Source organism: Rhagoletis zephyria, unplaced genomic scaffold (assembly GCF_001687245.7).
Source record: "Rhagoletis zephyria isolate East Lansing unplaced genomic scaffold, Rhagoletis_zephyria_1.1 Rzeph_scaffold_00266, whole genome shotgun sequence".
NCBI classification, from domain to species: domain Eukaryota; kingdom Metazoa; phylum Arthropoda; class Insecta; order Diptera; family Tephritidae; genus Rhagoletis; species Rhagoletis zephyria.
In genome coordinates this window covers 10919-26160 of record NW_016157350.1, presented here as the reverse complement: position 1 = coordinate 26160, position 15242 = coordinate 10919, and the positions used below count along the sequence as shown (strand labels likewise).

General features: G+C 35.6%; 1 protein-coding gene across 13 annotated transcripts; it reads right to left on the bottom strand.

The window, feature by feature from the left end:
• Positions 1 to 121: 121 nt before the first annotated feature.
• Positions 122 to 13912, bottom strand: LOC108358515 (activating transcription factor 7-interacting protein 2-like). 13 transcript variants are annotated; one of them, XM_017609911.1, is made up of 7 exons: positions 6818 to 8385; positions 3796 to 4235; positions 2664 to 3552; positions 2280 to 2384; positions 1864 to 1968; positions 1267 to 1598; positions 122 to 1185 (listed from the first exon to the last, which is right to left on the bottom strand). In XM_017609911.1, exons 2-7 carry the CDS (start codon positions 4178 to 4180, stop codon positions 701 to 703), a joined length of 2301 nt encoding a protein of 766 aa, XP_017465400.1. In that variant the 5' UTR covers positions 4181 to 4235; positions 6818 to 8385; the 3' UTR covers positions 122 to 700. The 13 variants fall into 13 exon arrangements, with proteins under 13 accessions (XP_017465400.1, XP_017465388.1, XP_017465394.1 ...); XM_017609899.1 differs by having other exon boundaries at positions 2664 to 4235; positions 6818 to 7490; positions 7542 to 8385; XM_017609905.1 differs by lacking the exon at positions 6818 to 8385 and adding an exon at positions 13644 to 13912 and having other exon boundaries at positions 2664 to 4240.
• Between the last annotated feature and the right edge of the window lie 1330 nt (positions 13913 to 15242).

Sequence of the window (15242 nt, the reverse complement as noted above, 5' to 3'; positions counted from 1 at the left end):
GTTTATAATTTTTTAATAATTTGCCGGACCACTACAAAAATATAGCTCTCGTTCAACTGATTATTCAGATGACATTCTTCAACATTTTTGTCATTTATTTCATCCCCATGCCGTAGGACTAATTTGCGAAAATAAGTCATATTCATGAAGTATAGTTTATGAATAAACGATTTTCATTCTTTACCGTAATTCTGCGGGTTGCATTTACGAACTGCAGTGCCATTGCACCAAACAACTAAAAATAATTAAGTTTTTACCTTAATTAAATATTTATTAGAATTTTTGAGTGGTTTAGTGAATAATTTTCATTCTTCGGTTGAATCATTTATGTCTTTTAAAAATACCTATTTTAAACATATGCCGTAGTTAATATTAGAATTCGACTGAAGGTAAATTTTTCGGCCAAAGCAGAAGCCGAACGTTCGGTCGGACTCTAGTTAATATACTCAAATATGCGAATACTCCTTTTTTAATAGTAATTATTTTAATTGAGACCTAATTTATACGAATTACAATTAATTCACAATTTCTAGAGTATCCATTTATGGTGTTACAAACTCACCAAATACATCATAATGTGGTGAAACATGAAAAAAAAATGAAAATATCGAATGTAATAATATTTTATGTATGACTACTTGTGGTTGTAATGTTCTAGTGTTTCTTGTAATATATATCATCCAACCTTTCAGCCATCCATTTAGGTCCACGTTTTCGGCATACTAAATGGTCCGAATCGCTTATGCTCGTCCATAGCACGAACAGCAAAGTAATACCGTTCACCTTCTTGTAACTGTGGCAACGTGACCGCCATCGGTAGTGACATTGCTTTCACATCGCCGAAATGCCACCACGAATCAACCGCTGGCGGGCCGGAGGTCTCTTGGTAAGCATAAATTTGATAAAGCACACATTCAGCAAATCGTTCCATGGAATCCTCCATAGTCCAAGAAATGACAATGCTATTCGCAAGATTACTAATACGTATGGTAGGTCTGGAAGGTGTCAGTTTCCAGTCGGGATTGAGGGGTTGTGGCGGTGTATTAGGCAGCGGCGCAGGATGGCTGTATCTGCATACGGGCGGCGTTGGCATATTCGCTGGACTGATGTGTACGCGCGTAATGCTGGTGGCGGAGGGCGGTATGAAGATATTTGACATGAGTACACTGCGGTTGGTTTTTGTTGCTGTTGTAAATATTTATTAAAGAAATTGTTATTATTTACATAATTTAATTTCAGGCGCAATTCCAAGAATCGTAAACTTACCCGTAATAGGACTCTGTTGTCGTATACCACCTATTGGAGCTGTCTTCTGGTTCATGGGAATGACAGGTATCGGTGGTACAGAAGGATTTGCGCTCATTATCTGTGAGTTGATGCCAATGTTGGTGTTGATGATACTGCGCTGGCGAACTTGTGGAGTTGCAGTAGCAGTACTAGCCACCACATCTTCGTCTGTAAGATCCACTGCTGGTGAGGCTTGATTGCAGACATCCACGGATGCATTAGGCGATGTGCTTGTTGTTTCGCCGGGCGATGGGAACTGTGTCGGTTGTTGGACTAACACAGTGCTAACAGACTTAGGCTGAAGCTTCCGCCTGTTCAGAGAAAAAATTAAACAATTTACTTTTGTGCCATTGGAAGTAATTATTTACTTTTTAATGGGAATTTTCTTATCTAAAAAAAATAACATATAAAAACAAACAATTAGCACGCTAGGCCGAACTTCTCCTTCAATTTGTGCTGTGCGCCTTGACCAAATTATAAAATGGAGGATCGCCGACCGGTTAACTACTCAGTGCGCCTATACCATACTACAGAATTGAAACTTCTCCCGATTCATTTCTCGTTAACAAGCATTACCCTTGCGTTGTATCGGCGTCCAGTTGCTGTCGCATTAGTTTCTTCCTCTCTCTCCATTCGCGGTTACGTTGTACGCTTGATTTGGCAACTGGCTTGATATCATTTCTGTTTGAAGAAAAAAAGAACCAAGTTATTTTTGTGCCCAAAAAAGAGTCAGAAAAGAGCATATTTCACTTTTTAGAAGACCACGTAAATACGAGTCCAAGTTGGGAGTCATATTAGAGTCTGAAATATGATGCTTTTCTGAGTCTTATTCTTTATAATCCTGATTATTACTAAACTTTTATTGTGAACTTTGTTACTTTTGTTCAAATCAGAATTTATGACACCAAAAGAGTCCGAAATGAGTCAGTCTTGTTGACTAGTCTCAAAATCATATTTATAACAAAAGAAATACTCATTTTAATAAGCATTACCCTTGCGTTGTATCGGCGTCAAGTTGCTGTAGCATTAGTTTCTTCCTCTCTCTCCATTCGCGGTTACGTTGTGAGCTTGATTTGGCAAGTGGCTTGATATAATTTCTGTTTAAAGAAAAAAAGAAACAAATTATTTTTGTGCCATTGAAAGTACGTAATTATTTACAGGGTATGTTCTTATCTATACAAAGAAAATAACAGATGTAAAAACAAACAATTAGTGCTTTTGAAAAGTGATAGGCCGAGCTTCTCCTTCAGTTTGTGCTGTGCGCCTTGACAAAATCACAAAATGGAGGAGTGCAGACCTGTAAAATACTAAGTGTGCCTATGCCATACTACGGAATTGAAACTTCTCGCGATTCTTTTCTAATTACTAAGCATTACCCTTGCGTTGTATCGGCGTCAAGTTGCTGTCGCATTAGTTTCTTCCTCTCTCTCCACTCCCGGTTACGTTGTACGCTTGATTTGGCAACTGGCTTGGTAATACACACGCCTGCACGCTTTCTTTCCCTATAATTTTCGCTCCGCTCTGCCTCAGTTAGCCTCTTCAGCTTTTCTCTCCATAGTCTTGATCGCTCCGTAGAAGTTTTTGCTTTACTTGGAGTTGATGTATTCGGCTCTTGAAGATCTTTTTTCAAATAGGAGTAAGATTCATTATGTTGTTGAAGCTGTTCTGACTGGAATTGCTGACCAATGGAAAGATCTTCTGTCAAATCGGAGACAGTTTCATTATTCACTAGTAGATCTTCTGTCAGGAAGGAACCAGTTTCATTCTGCATTGAATAATCTGTCAAATCGGGGACAGCTTCAATCTTCACTGGAAGATCTTCTGACAGGTAGGAGTCAGTTTCATTCTGAATTAAAAAATCTGCAAAATCGGAGGCAGCTTCATTCTTCACTGGAATATCTTCTGTCAGGCAGGAGTCAGTTTCATTCTGGATTGAAAAATCTGTCAAACCAGAGACAGTTTCACTTTTCACTGGAAGATCTTCTGTTAGGTAGGAGTCAGTTGCATTCTGGGTTGAAAAATCTGTCAAATCGCAGGCAGGTTCAATCTTCACTGCAGTATATTTAGACAGGTAGGAGTCACTTTTATTTTGCATTGAAAAATCTGTTAAATCGGAGGCAGCTTCATTCTTCACTGGAATATCTTCTGACAGGTAAGAGTCAGTTTCATTCTGCATTGAAAAGCCTTTCAAGTCGGAGACAGACCCATTCTTCACTGGACGGTCTTCCGCCAGGTAGGAGACAGTTGCATTCTGCATTGAAAAGCCTGTCAAATCGCAGGCAGCTTCAATCTTCACTGGAGTATTTTTTGACAGGTAGGAGTCTGTTTTATTCTGAATTGAAAAATCTTTTAAATCGGAGGCAGCTTCATTCTTCACTGGAATATCTTCTGCCAGGTAAGAGTCAGTTTTATTCCGCATTGAAAAGTCTTTTAAATCGGAGGCAGCTTCATTCTTCACTGGAAGGTCTTCCGCCAGGTAGGAGACGGTTGTATTCTGCATTAAAAAGCCTGTCAAATCGGAGACAGTTTCATTCTTCACTGGAAGATCTTCTGTCAGATAGGAGTCAGTTTTATTCTGCATTGAAAAATCTGCGGCAGCTTCACTCTTCACTGTAATATCTTCTGTCAGGTAGGAGACAGTTGCATTCTGCGTTGAAAAGTCTGTTAAATCGCAGGCAGCTTCAATTTTCACTGGAGTATCTTTTGTCGGGTAGGAGTCAGTTGCATTCTGCATTGAAAAATCTGTTAAATCGGAGGCAGATTCCATCTTCACTGGAGTATCTTTTGTCAGGTAGGAGTCAGTTGCATTCTGCATTGAAAAATGTTTCGAATCGGAGACAGACTCTTTCCGGTGTTGCTGCTGTTCTAACTGGAATTCCTGGTCAATAGCCATTGCTCTTGTTCAATAATCTCTGGCTCAACCTGCTGGAGTATTTGCCCTCCACAACCTAAATTAATTTTTTTATTGAAAAACAAAAAATCATTTTCAAATGTAAATAATTACCACAGAAAACAAAAGAAATAATAGGTAATTTCTATAAACTTTATTAAAAAAGTTATAACTCTTGAAATTCTTCATTGCAGTTGTTGCATCTAAAGAAATTCTTAAAATATCGACACGTAAAATATGGCACTTAGAGTGCCCTGGATCGATTTCTCTCTTCCTTTTTATCTTTTTTTTTTGTCTATACCTTGTCGCCGTTTCCCTTCACTACAATCGTAAGCTAAAGGTGAATTTTATATAGACGTGTGCGACGAAATCGTGAGAGATTAAAATTATTTTGGATAGATAGATTCCTGGGCCAAAATGGCGTAAACCCTGAGAAAACTGACCTTAGAGTTTTCACAAATAAAACAAAATTATCTAATTTTTTACTAAACTAAGGGTGCGAGGGAGGGGAGCTAGATCTGTCAAACAAAGGGAAAAATGTTGAGGAGCATTCAAGGAAAGCCTCGTTGCCTCTCTATGCCTCCGAGAGAATATTAGGAAATTTATGGGGTTTAAAACCAAGGATGTACACAGCTATAGTCTGACCCATACTCCCTTCTGGGAGCTGGTCTGGCGGCCAACCCGTACTAAGGATGACGTTGTTAAAAACCTCAGATGAATTTAAAGGCCCGGTTTTGAACTATGTGCTCTGCGGCTCTGGAAGGATAGAAAATACGGCCTCAGTTCCACCACCTCCATTACCTCCTATATTCTACCAAAGACCTGGGTTTACCGGAAATCGCGTACGAAATCTCAAGCCACAGTGACTGCACTCAAGCGAGAGTCTAGCCTAGTTATGCAGACTGCAAGCATTTTCCAGGCCAAAACGTCTGCAATTAAGGGCTATCGCAGATTCCGAATTTGCAGTCAGTTTGGCCAATATACTTCATAGATTTCGAGAAAACTTCATAAAACCGTTTTTATTGCCGATTTTCGCTATATTTTACGGATTTTTGAAGTTTACTCGAAATCTAGGTGGTATACTGGCCAAACTGACTTAAAATTCGGATTCTGCGGGTCGAAATACATATTTTTCACATTCGCGAATGCGAATTTTCGGAACGCAAATAAGCGAATGCGAATAGGAATGTTGGGAGTAATTTTAATCTGGTAGTCAAAGTTCAAAACGGGCATTTCAAAAAAAGTAATTTTGCCGCCTTTTCTTCCATGAGGCGATTTCTTAGAGGCTCCCTTATAAGGCCGGCTGCACTAAACAATTGCTCACTTGGAACGCTGGTGGGTGGAGCGCTTAAATATTTGGTGGCCAGATCTGTCAATTTGTCATATTTTAGTTTAGTTTTCTACCGATCGAGAGGATTTTTACCGAGATGAGCTCGTTTTTCTTTAAGATAGGCCTTCAATTGAGCTTTAATTTCAAATTTTTTAATGTCTCCAGATTCTACATCCGAGCCTTCGCTTTCGCTGGAGGAAACTAAAATTATTTCTAGGTTACTTATAAGACTTTTAGCAGTACTTGTTGAAGGCCCATTAATGTTGCTTAATATACTACTTAACCGTTTAGCGCCTGAAGCTAAAAGCCGGTTAGTGGTCTAGTGCATTCGTATCATTTGATGCGAATGCGAAAATTGATGCGAAACATTCGCATAACGAATGTATATGCAAATATTCGCAACATCCCTGGTACATATGTACATACATTCATCTGCTAGACGCTTTTTAAAGAATGAATATTTCTATGAAACGAGGAAATAATAGCAATAGTCAACAAGAATTTATTAGGAAAGAAACCTAATTACTTTAATTTCATAAACATTCGTTTAAAAAAGTATTTAAATTAAACAAAAAAAAAAGTTCTTTTTAAAAGAATAAAATCTAAAATAAATATATAGTAAAAAAAGAAAAAAAAAATTAATGAAAAATTTCCCAAAATAGTAAGGGCCGCGAAGTATTTTCTACTGCATCTCACGTACAGGCTAATCGTGTTATCGAGCTGCTTCCTTCCAGCTAACATACGCATTAATTTTTCACGAAAACTCAGGTAGTCACGTCAAGGGATGCCTGACACACTATAGTTTGCTCTATTGTTTCTGCTTCATAATCTGTAGCCCTACGCTTATTCACATGTAATTGTGAACGTAAGTGTTCAATTTCCTGCCTTAGGCCTAAATTGTTGTTAGCGATAAGTAGCGTATTAAGGTCAACTGTCAAGTCGCCGTTTGCCATATTTCTTTTTTGTATGATATTTTTATTTTCACAACAATACTAATAATTTCACAATTTAATTTTTATATTCGTTATCCCTTCTAGGAAAGGATGCTCTTCTATTCTGGAGGGTCCGGAGTTCGGAATCGCAGAATTGAGCTGAGTTATGGAGGTCTTTTTTTCTTTAGTTTATCGGCTGTACAAGCCTTGAGTTATGTTATTTTTTTTTACTTTTTGACGAATAATTTGGCATATTTCTTAACTTTATGTGGCCCCCCACAATATTCACAGTAATGTAATTTATTATATTTAAACTTAGTTGGAGTATTTCCCATATATGTACCTAAGTTAATACGTGTATATATTTATATAACTTACTCCTAAGCTGTTGATAACCTTAAATCCAGACTCCTATCCTTTGAAACGTTGAGCTGTTGCAGGCTGCTGCTACTGCATGGTGAAACGAATACAGAAGGTGGCGCTGATTGTGATACCGTTAACTCTCTCTTGAAAATTTTGGCAGAAGTATGACGTCATTGGAGATTTTGTGTATTGCCTGTGTGATGTACATACTGATAGATCTCTCCCAGCTCTCTATTCACGAAAAAGTTCCTTCGGTTTTTCTAACACGATCACTACTCGTTTCATTTAAAAAAAAATTCGGTTCGACTGACTTTTACTTAAAAATTTTTCGATACGAACACTTTTAAAATGTAAGCAGGTCCCACGTTGGGCGCCACTTATGTTTCGTTCTTTAGGAAACTTTAAAAAAATATATGTATTTCAATCCGCGGCCTCGCGGACAACAAGTAATAGCACAAATTGAGTTCGTTTGTGAAATATGCAAAAGACAGAACTGGACTGCTTCTTATTTCTAATTTCACTCCATGATTCAATAATAGAAGGTTGGATAACCTGGCAATTGTCTCGCTCCCGCATTTATAGGGTCCTGTCACACGGTTCGTATTTATTGACGTGATCCAAGTATCGCGATATTTATTGACGGTGTAGCATGCAGTATTGCTGGATCGCGATCCATATCGCAAAATTTCTAAAAATGTAATCTTTAAATGCAATAAATATAATAATTTTTAAGACTCACTTATATGCATTATATCAATTGCATCTTTACCGTTTGTATATTTCTTCATATACTCCCTTTGAACAAAGGATTTGTTTGAATTCTATTAATTTTGTTTAATATACACTGGAATTTCAATAAAACCATGGTTTATTTTTAATGTTTAGGAATATTTGTCGATACGATTTTTCTTTGTTGAGAATTTTAAGTGAATATTCATTTGTTACATTTTTAATATTTATATGGCCATAAAAAATTAATTCATTGTCTATTGTGTAGATCAGTGGAAAATTCCTAATATATTTAATTCAATTTGTATATAAAAAACGCATTTTAGCACTATCAGACTACTTTTCCAACTACCTTTTCACAAAAGGGGATACAATTGTTACCCGCATCTCTTTCCTTCTCAAACGCAACCTTACAACGCAGTCGATTGACACAAATGTCAATATTTATCCAACCTCGTGTTATTGAATCATGATCAGAACTAGCGTAGAACCATGATGCAATAATACAAGGCTGGCAGCTGCTCGCTCTGATTCCGCCATATTGACTGCCTTAGGTGAAACGGTTTTACTTCTTCAATAATTCTTTGCCTAATAATATAGTTGAATGTTGTTTATTTCGTCTCTCAATTCTCTGGCAATTGTCTCCCAGTACATTACTTTGCAGCTAGTTTTTAACCGGTTCCACTTTCGAAAGTGTTTTTATAAGACGTTTTTAATATTCGATTTTTTGCCGTTTTTTCTACTCTTTTACAGATTCCGTGCTTGTTACATATACTTAGGTCTTTTTTATGCGGATTTGAATTTATGCGGGTTTTCAAACCATTTTTTCACTGTAGCGATTTTGCTTTTTTGAGTTATTATTAATTTTTTTCAGTGTAAGAAACGAATCGACGATCCCACTGACTCAGCCAGTTGAATCGAATCCTGCTGAAAGAAGTCTGATGAGGAAATGTGGTGATTTCCGAAATAGCTTTCACTTCTACCATTTTTTCAAATTATTGTTGCTTTTCAACAATAAGTTTTCATTAAAAAACGGCGTCGAGCTCGATAAAAATTGTTGAATATAATTGTTATAAGGCCATAAAATAACAAAAAACAAATTTTGATTTTCCGTAAAAATATGCGAGTACCGGTTCGTTAGGTCTTGAAACTAAATGCATCTTTTAGAGAATTTCATGCAGTTTTGAACATATAATTTGATCGTTTCGCGCGATTTTGCAAATATATGTAATTTTCGATTTTCTTAATGTTTCCATTTCCAGCATCTTTTGGCGATTTTCGCGAAAATAAATTTCGAACGATGCTAAAACTCCAAAGCATTTAATGATTTGATCCATTTTATTTTGGCGAGTTATGGCCGTTTAAGTTAGTCAATCTTCGCCATATGTTGCTTTTAGTTTTCTTTGATGAAGAAGAGAGCACAAACTAAATTCCATCGAAATCGGACGAAATGTAATATTTCCGCCCACAAGTGTAGAAGGCGTAGCAATCAGCCCAACTTTACCATATCTCATAATTGTGTATTCCTAAGTAAAATTAGAGCACATGTCAAGTTTCAGCGGAATTGGTTAACGTTTACTATTTTTTCAACCTGCCCCATGTAGTCGAAACACTGTGCGATGCAACGATGCTTGAGTCCGAGGTCTTCTCGCTGAGCTAGTTTCATATTGTACGAGAATTGAGGATTTTTACACTTACGCCGCAAGTTTCAACTGTACCGATCTGCAGCCGTTTTGCACCAGTTCAGAGATAGTTCTGAAATATGTAGTTCGGACCTAGCGCTTGGCCAGACTGTTTCTAAATTTTAGTGCAGGGCATGTATACAACAGTGAATTGGTTTTTATTTAAGCTCCTGAAAACAGAAATATCGGCAAAAAAGTGAGACACGAATGTTGTATATAGTGAATCCACCCCGCGTCGAATGTAGTACACGCGCACAAACGCAACGCGTGCTATTCATTTAAAGTTTTAATTTTGCCAAATAAATTTTATAAAAACGCGAAATTTTACTGCAATACACACGAATAAAAGTGTCAAATACAGCTGTTTCTGTTGCCCAACAGTGGGAACAGATAAGTTAGATCAGCTGACTTCTAAGTGATCCCACCAAACTACTCCACAGGGTGTTCAGTGACAATAATAAAATGTATAGTTAAATAAACGGGTGGGCTTTAGATTGCAAACCCCGGAGTTCAGCATTAAGGAAAATATGGGAGGTAGATGGGGGTCTAATAGTTCCCTGTATGAAGTTTCAAAGCGCGCAACCTTATAGTTTTTAAGTAATTTGTTATTAAAGTTTGTAATTTTCACCAACTTGTATGGGACTATTTCACAATATATAATGCACTTTCCACTAAATTTACACGTTATTTACACTCAATATATGCGCAGTTAGAGTGTGCACGTTCAAACAAATAAATAACTTTAGTATATTACAGCTTTTTTATAAAAAATTCATTGTTGTTTAATTTTATGAGAGTACATGCAGAATATGTGGAAATGGCAGCAGGACTGTGTTGCCATATCTAAAAAACCAAGAGTGGAAAGCAAGACCAAAATAAAATACGATTAAAAGGAAAATACGATAAGGTTCTTTTGTTCAGATAAAAATAAATAGTAGGGGGATTGGGGTCATATTCCCCTCTTCCGGCAACACAGAAAGGAGAATTCTACGTAGTGAGGGTTATAATCCCTAAGTTCGGCCGAAGGCCGCCTACGCAGAAAGGGGTTCTATGCAAAAGGTGTTCGGCCCCTTTTCTTTGGCAACACAGAAAGGAGAATTCTACTGCCTGAGGGTTATAATCCCTAAGTGCGGCCGAAGGCCGCCTACGCAGAAAGGTGTTCTATGCAAAAGGTGTTCGGCCCCTTTTCTTTGGCAACACAGAAAGGAGAATTCTACTGCCTGAGGGTTGTAGGCCCTAAGTGCGGCCGAAGGCCACCTACGCAGAAAGGTGTTCTACAACTATAATAATCCATACTTTTACGGATAAAATTATAGAATATCTTTGGCGCAAAACAATTGCTCGTAAGCATCCTCAAACTTTCCTCAAACTTATTAAGGAATTAAATATACATATAAGCCTTAAAAATGTATTTCAGTATTTTATGGGGGAATATTACCCCAATCCCCCTACTAACTATTTATTTTTATCTGAACAAAAGAACCTTGTCGTATTTTCCTTTTAATCGTATTTTCTTGGTCTTGCTTTCCACTCTTGGTTTGTTTGATATGGCAACACAGTCCTGCTGCCATTTGCACATAGTCTGCATGTACTCTCATAAAGTTAAACAACAATCAATTTTTTATAAATAAGCTGTAATGTACTAAAAGTATTTATTTGTTTGAACGTGCACACTCTAACTGCGCATATATTGAGTGTAAATAACGTGTAAATTTAGTGGAAAGTGCATTATATATTGTGAAATAGTCCCATACAAGTTGGTGAAAATTACAAACTTTAATAACAAATTACTTAAAAACTATAAGGTTGCGCGCTTTAAAACTTTACATACACCCCCTGTAGAACCCCCTCTACCCACCCTATTTTCCTTAATTCCGTAATCGGGGGTTACCATTCTAAAATTTTTCCAAATAAACTTAATAAATTGATAGTTGAACAAATTTAAATAAATTAATGTAACGAAAATAAATTAAAGTAAAATAAAGTAAACGGAAATAAATCAAAGTTAACTTAGTTATAATAGAATAAAAAATAAAATAAATAAAAATAAAATAAAATAAAATAAAATAAAATAAAATAAAATAAAATAAAATAAAATAAAATAAAATAAAATAAAGTAAAATAAAATAAAATAAAATAATATAAATTAAAATAAAATAAAATAAAATACTATAAAATAAAATAAAATAGAATGAAATAAAATATTTTATTTTTAATATTTTTATTTAGCTTTGTACCACGATTGTTTATTAGGAAAAATTGAAAAAGGAACAAAGTCTAAGCGGTAGAAGTTATAGCACTATAAAATAAAATAAAATTATATAATATAAATACATTAAAGAAAATTTTACTTAGCCAAATAAAATTAAATTAAAAGGATATAAACTGATATAGTAAAATAATCTGTGTAAATAAATTAAACTTGATAAAAAAATTAAAAATCAAATATAACAAAATAATAATCTGTATTGCCGGCTACAAAAAAGTACAAAAGTGGTGCTAGTGCACTGTCACTGGAAACCAAAAAAGCGGCTGACTATTGCCTTTACTACTGCACCTAATACTATGCCGCAAATTTATTTTAAGCTGTCGTATGACAATTGTCAGTTTAATTGTTAAGACCTACTGAGTAAGTGACAACGGCGAAACAATGTTTATATCGTGTTTTAGGCGCAGTAATTGTGACAATAGTCATATGATGAATTTTGTCAGTGGTGTGGGAATAGGGCGGTAAATTTCCAAGTGTTTGCATTTAAGTGACAAAAAAGCAACGTGAATCAGCTGTTTCTCTAATTCTAGGTGCAATCCCGTATTCCTCGGACTAAAACTAGTAAAACTGTCAAAAAATAAAAATTCGCTCAGAATAATAAAAATTGTTAACTTAACAATAAAAAATTGTTAACTTAACATAACCTCCAAATTTTGGTTGTAAATTTTTGCTTATTTTGTATGTAAACAAACTCAGCTCACTCATGTACATAACCAAAAATACACTAAAATTCATTAGAATCCACTTAAACAAATAATTAAATACTTTTCAACGTGAATTAGCAGAGTGTACTTTTTTTTGTTTACAATTGGTTGCCAAACACACTACAGCTGATCGTTTGACACATTTACCAGAATTTACCAGCAAAAAATTCTCGGACTAAAATTGGGAACTTCTGACAGAGAGAGAACCGTATTTACTCTCTTTTTTGTCCTCTCAATAGGCGGAGAACCGAGTACGGGATCGATTTCCAGTCAAATCTGACTGATTCTAACTATTTCTGACTAGTCCGGACTCGTACGGACTTCTGGTTTGTGGTTTTTTGCGTTCCCGTACTTCTGGACTATGTTCCATTTTTGGGAGCAAACTTTTCGCTTATTTTCTAATTACCAGATCCGGTCCGGATTGTTAGGGAAAGAACCTCAGCAAAATAAAGCTTCGTAACGGTGGATATATGGATGTACATACATACAGTGGCGAAAATATAAATAGGGACGCGACATTTTAAAAAGTGTTGGGCCGGTTTCCTTTAGATTATTTTATGTTTATTGTTTTGTATGAAAGTATAGCTCGTCATCTAAAAAAAAACACATGTGTGTCCGAATATAGTATGTACCAAAATTGGGAAAATTCAAAAGAGATAAGACTTCGAAGCATTTTGTGTAAGCAGTTTTGTAGACAATTGAATTTTAGTACAATACGGTGCAACTTTGAAGAAGCTAGAACTTAGAGTACAACTCCACAATAAGCTCTTTGGGCGTTGAGCGCTTTTTAGGCTTTTAGTAATAGGTGAATTGTCTGTAAGCCTGAAAAGCGGCAAACGCCTGAACAGCGTGTTGTGGAGTTGTACTCTTACCTTTGCTTTGTGGCAATTTAGGTATTGCTCCTTTTCTCCTTAAACTGTCGAACTTACTTTAGTTGAAAAAAAATCCCAAAATCACTTGCACTTTATTATAAAAAATTTTAGTAGGCTATAAAACTGCACACCAAATTTTTTTCTATGTAGAAATTCTGTTTATAAAGTTCGAGTATTTAATGCAATTTTGTTGAAATTTCACTAATTTTTTTTAATTTTTAGACAAAGCTTGAAATTCGAGTTACATGGTTTTTATTCGACAACGAGATACACTTTCATAAAAGACTAAAAAAATCTTAAGCAAGCAAAAGAAAAATAGTCGCAACTTGTTAAAATGTCGCGTCTCTATTTATATTTTTTATGTACTGTAAGAATGCGAAAGTGTTTACGTACATACATATGTACATACATTTATATATGCGAGTATCAGTTAAAGAGTGTGGGCGTGAAGAGTAGACTTAGAACAAATACACATATACAAAAGTATGTGTGCATATGTACATACGTATGTATTTATACAATTAGAACCCCGAAAACCGGAAAGTTCCTCTTCCTGTAGTCTAGCAATGCATTATAAACACTTACATAAATGTACTTTTTGTAACCAAACGTGGCACTTTTTACTTCAGAAAAATAAAAAGGGAAACCAGACGAATTTAATGCTCCAATTCGTTCTTTGATAAAGGCTGCACTAAAAGCCACCACACAAAACAGTCTGCAGCATGGAAGACCAACTAACTTTGAGTGTTGCAGTGCTTTTGACAACTGTTTGACGTCGGTTGTCAAATATAATACGCGCATATGTTTTACTCTGTATTAGAGGCATACTATTAGGCGTCGAACACTAGTCTGTTGAATGGGAAAATCAATTAATGGCGCGTAAGTGAAGCAAACGTAGCAGGCAAAATTATTATATATAGATTAATGTATTTATTATACATGAGTGTGTATATTAATAAGAGTAACATGGGTATGTATGTATGTATGTATGCATTGTGTCAAACGCACGCCGCAAAATATTTTTAGTCTGTTCCAATAGCAGTCCGGTTTACAGGATTTAGTCAGAACTTACAGGAAGTCGTTCCTATTGACACAAAACCTGTAAGTGGGAACACATTTGAGAGAGTAAATGAGCAACTGTTCCTAGTCAGAAGTTACAGGATTTAGTCCGGAGATTTTTTTCCTGTAAGTTCATGAAAAGTGTCAAACGATCAGCTGATTTACATGTGCAAACAAAAACTGAAAGCGGTGAAAGCTAAGAACCTTTTATTTGTTAAAAAATGGAAGTAAACAACGAAATATTTGAATATGTATAGATTTTAATAATTATTCAGTGATATTTCAGCTAAATCAGTGTAGTACCAATGACATGTAAACAAACCGTCTGACGTTTTTACAGGAAATAGTGCTTTTTGCGTTCCTATGCACTTCTGCATCTGTTCTCCTTTTACTCTCATTTGAGAGCGTAAAATTGTAGTTTGACATTTCCACAGGTTTTAGTCCGAAGTTCAAAGGAACAGACTATTACCTAGCAAGACAAGAGAGACGCACAAAGTTTGTTTGTCATTTGCAGGCAGCATATATCAGCAGTTGAAGCGAGAATTTACGCACATTTGTACATATTTTAAGTGGGTGGTAAATAAGTACAGTGTTGCCAAGTTGACGAGTTGGTCGTCATTGGGACGCATTTTAACTGTCATGACGATTTGAAGATTTCGACCATCAAACTACGATTTTATCTTTGTTTGCAATGCAAGGTATACTCAACATTTAAATCCAAATTTTCTTTTCCAAATTTCCACTAGGTATTGAAGTGACGAAAAATGTGTGCCATTTAAGAAATGCTATTTGGAAACGAATTTAACGACAATTTTTCTTAACGTTATCGCACAGGTATTTTTTAATGCCCAACTTTGTCATTAAAATCATTTAATGCCTAGTGCAAATTCGGCATAATAAAACTGGGGATTAAAATTAAAAAAAAGTCTCATATTAGTGTTCAATAAAGTTGGTGCGAGTTTCTTAACTATTTCCAAATATTATTGGGCTTTTAACCCTATAAAACAAAAATTTTTGAGCTAAATTAAAATACCTTTTTATATTTTTAAGTAAAGGTGGCCATTGTGGTGTAGTTGTAAGAAGTGCGTACTAAGACTCTGTAGGACCAGAGTTCGGCACCTGGTA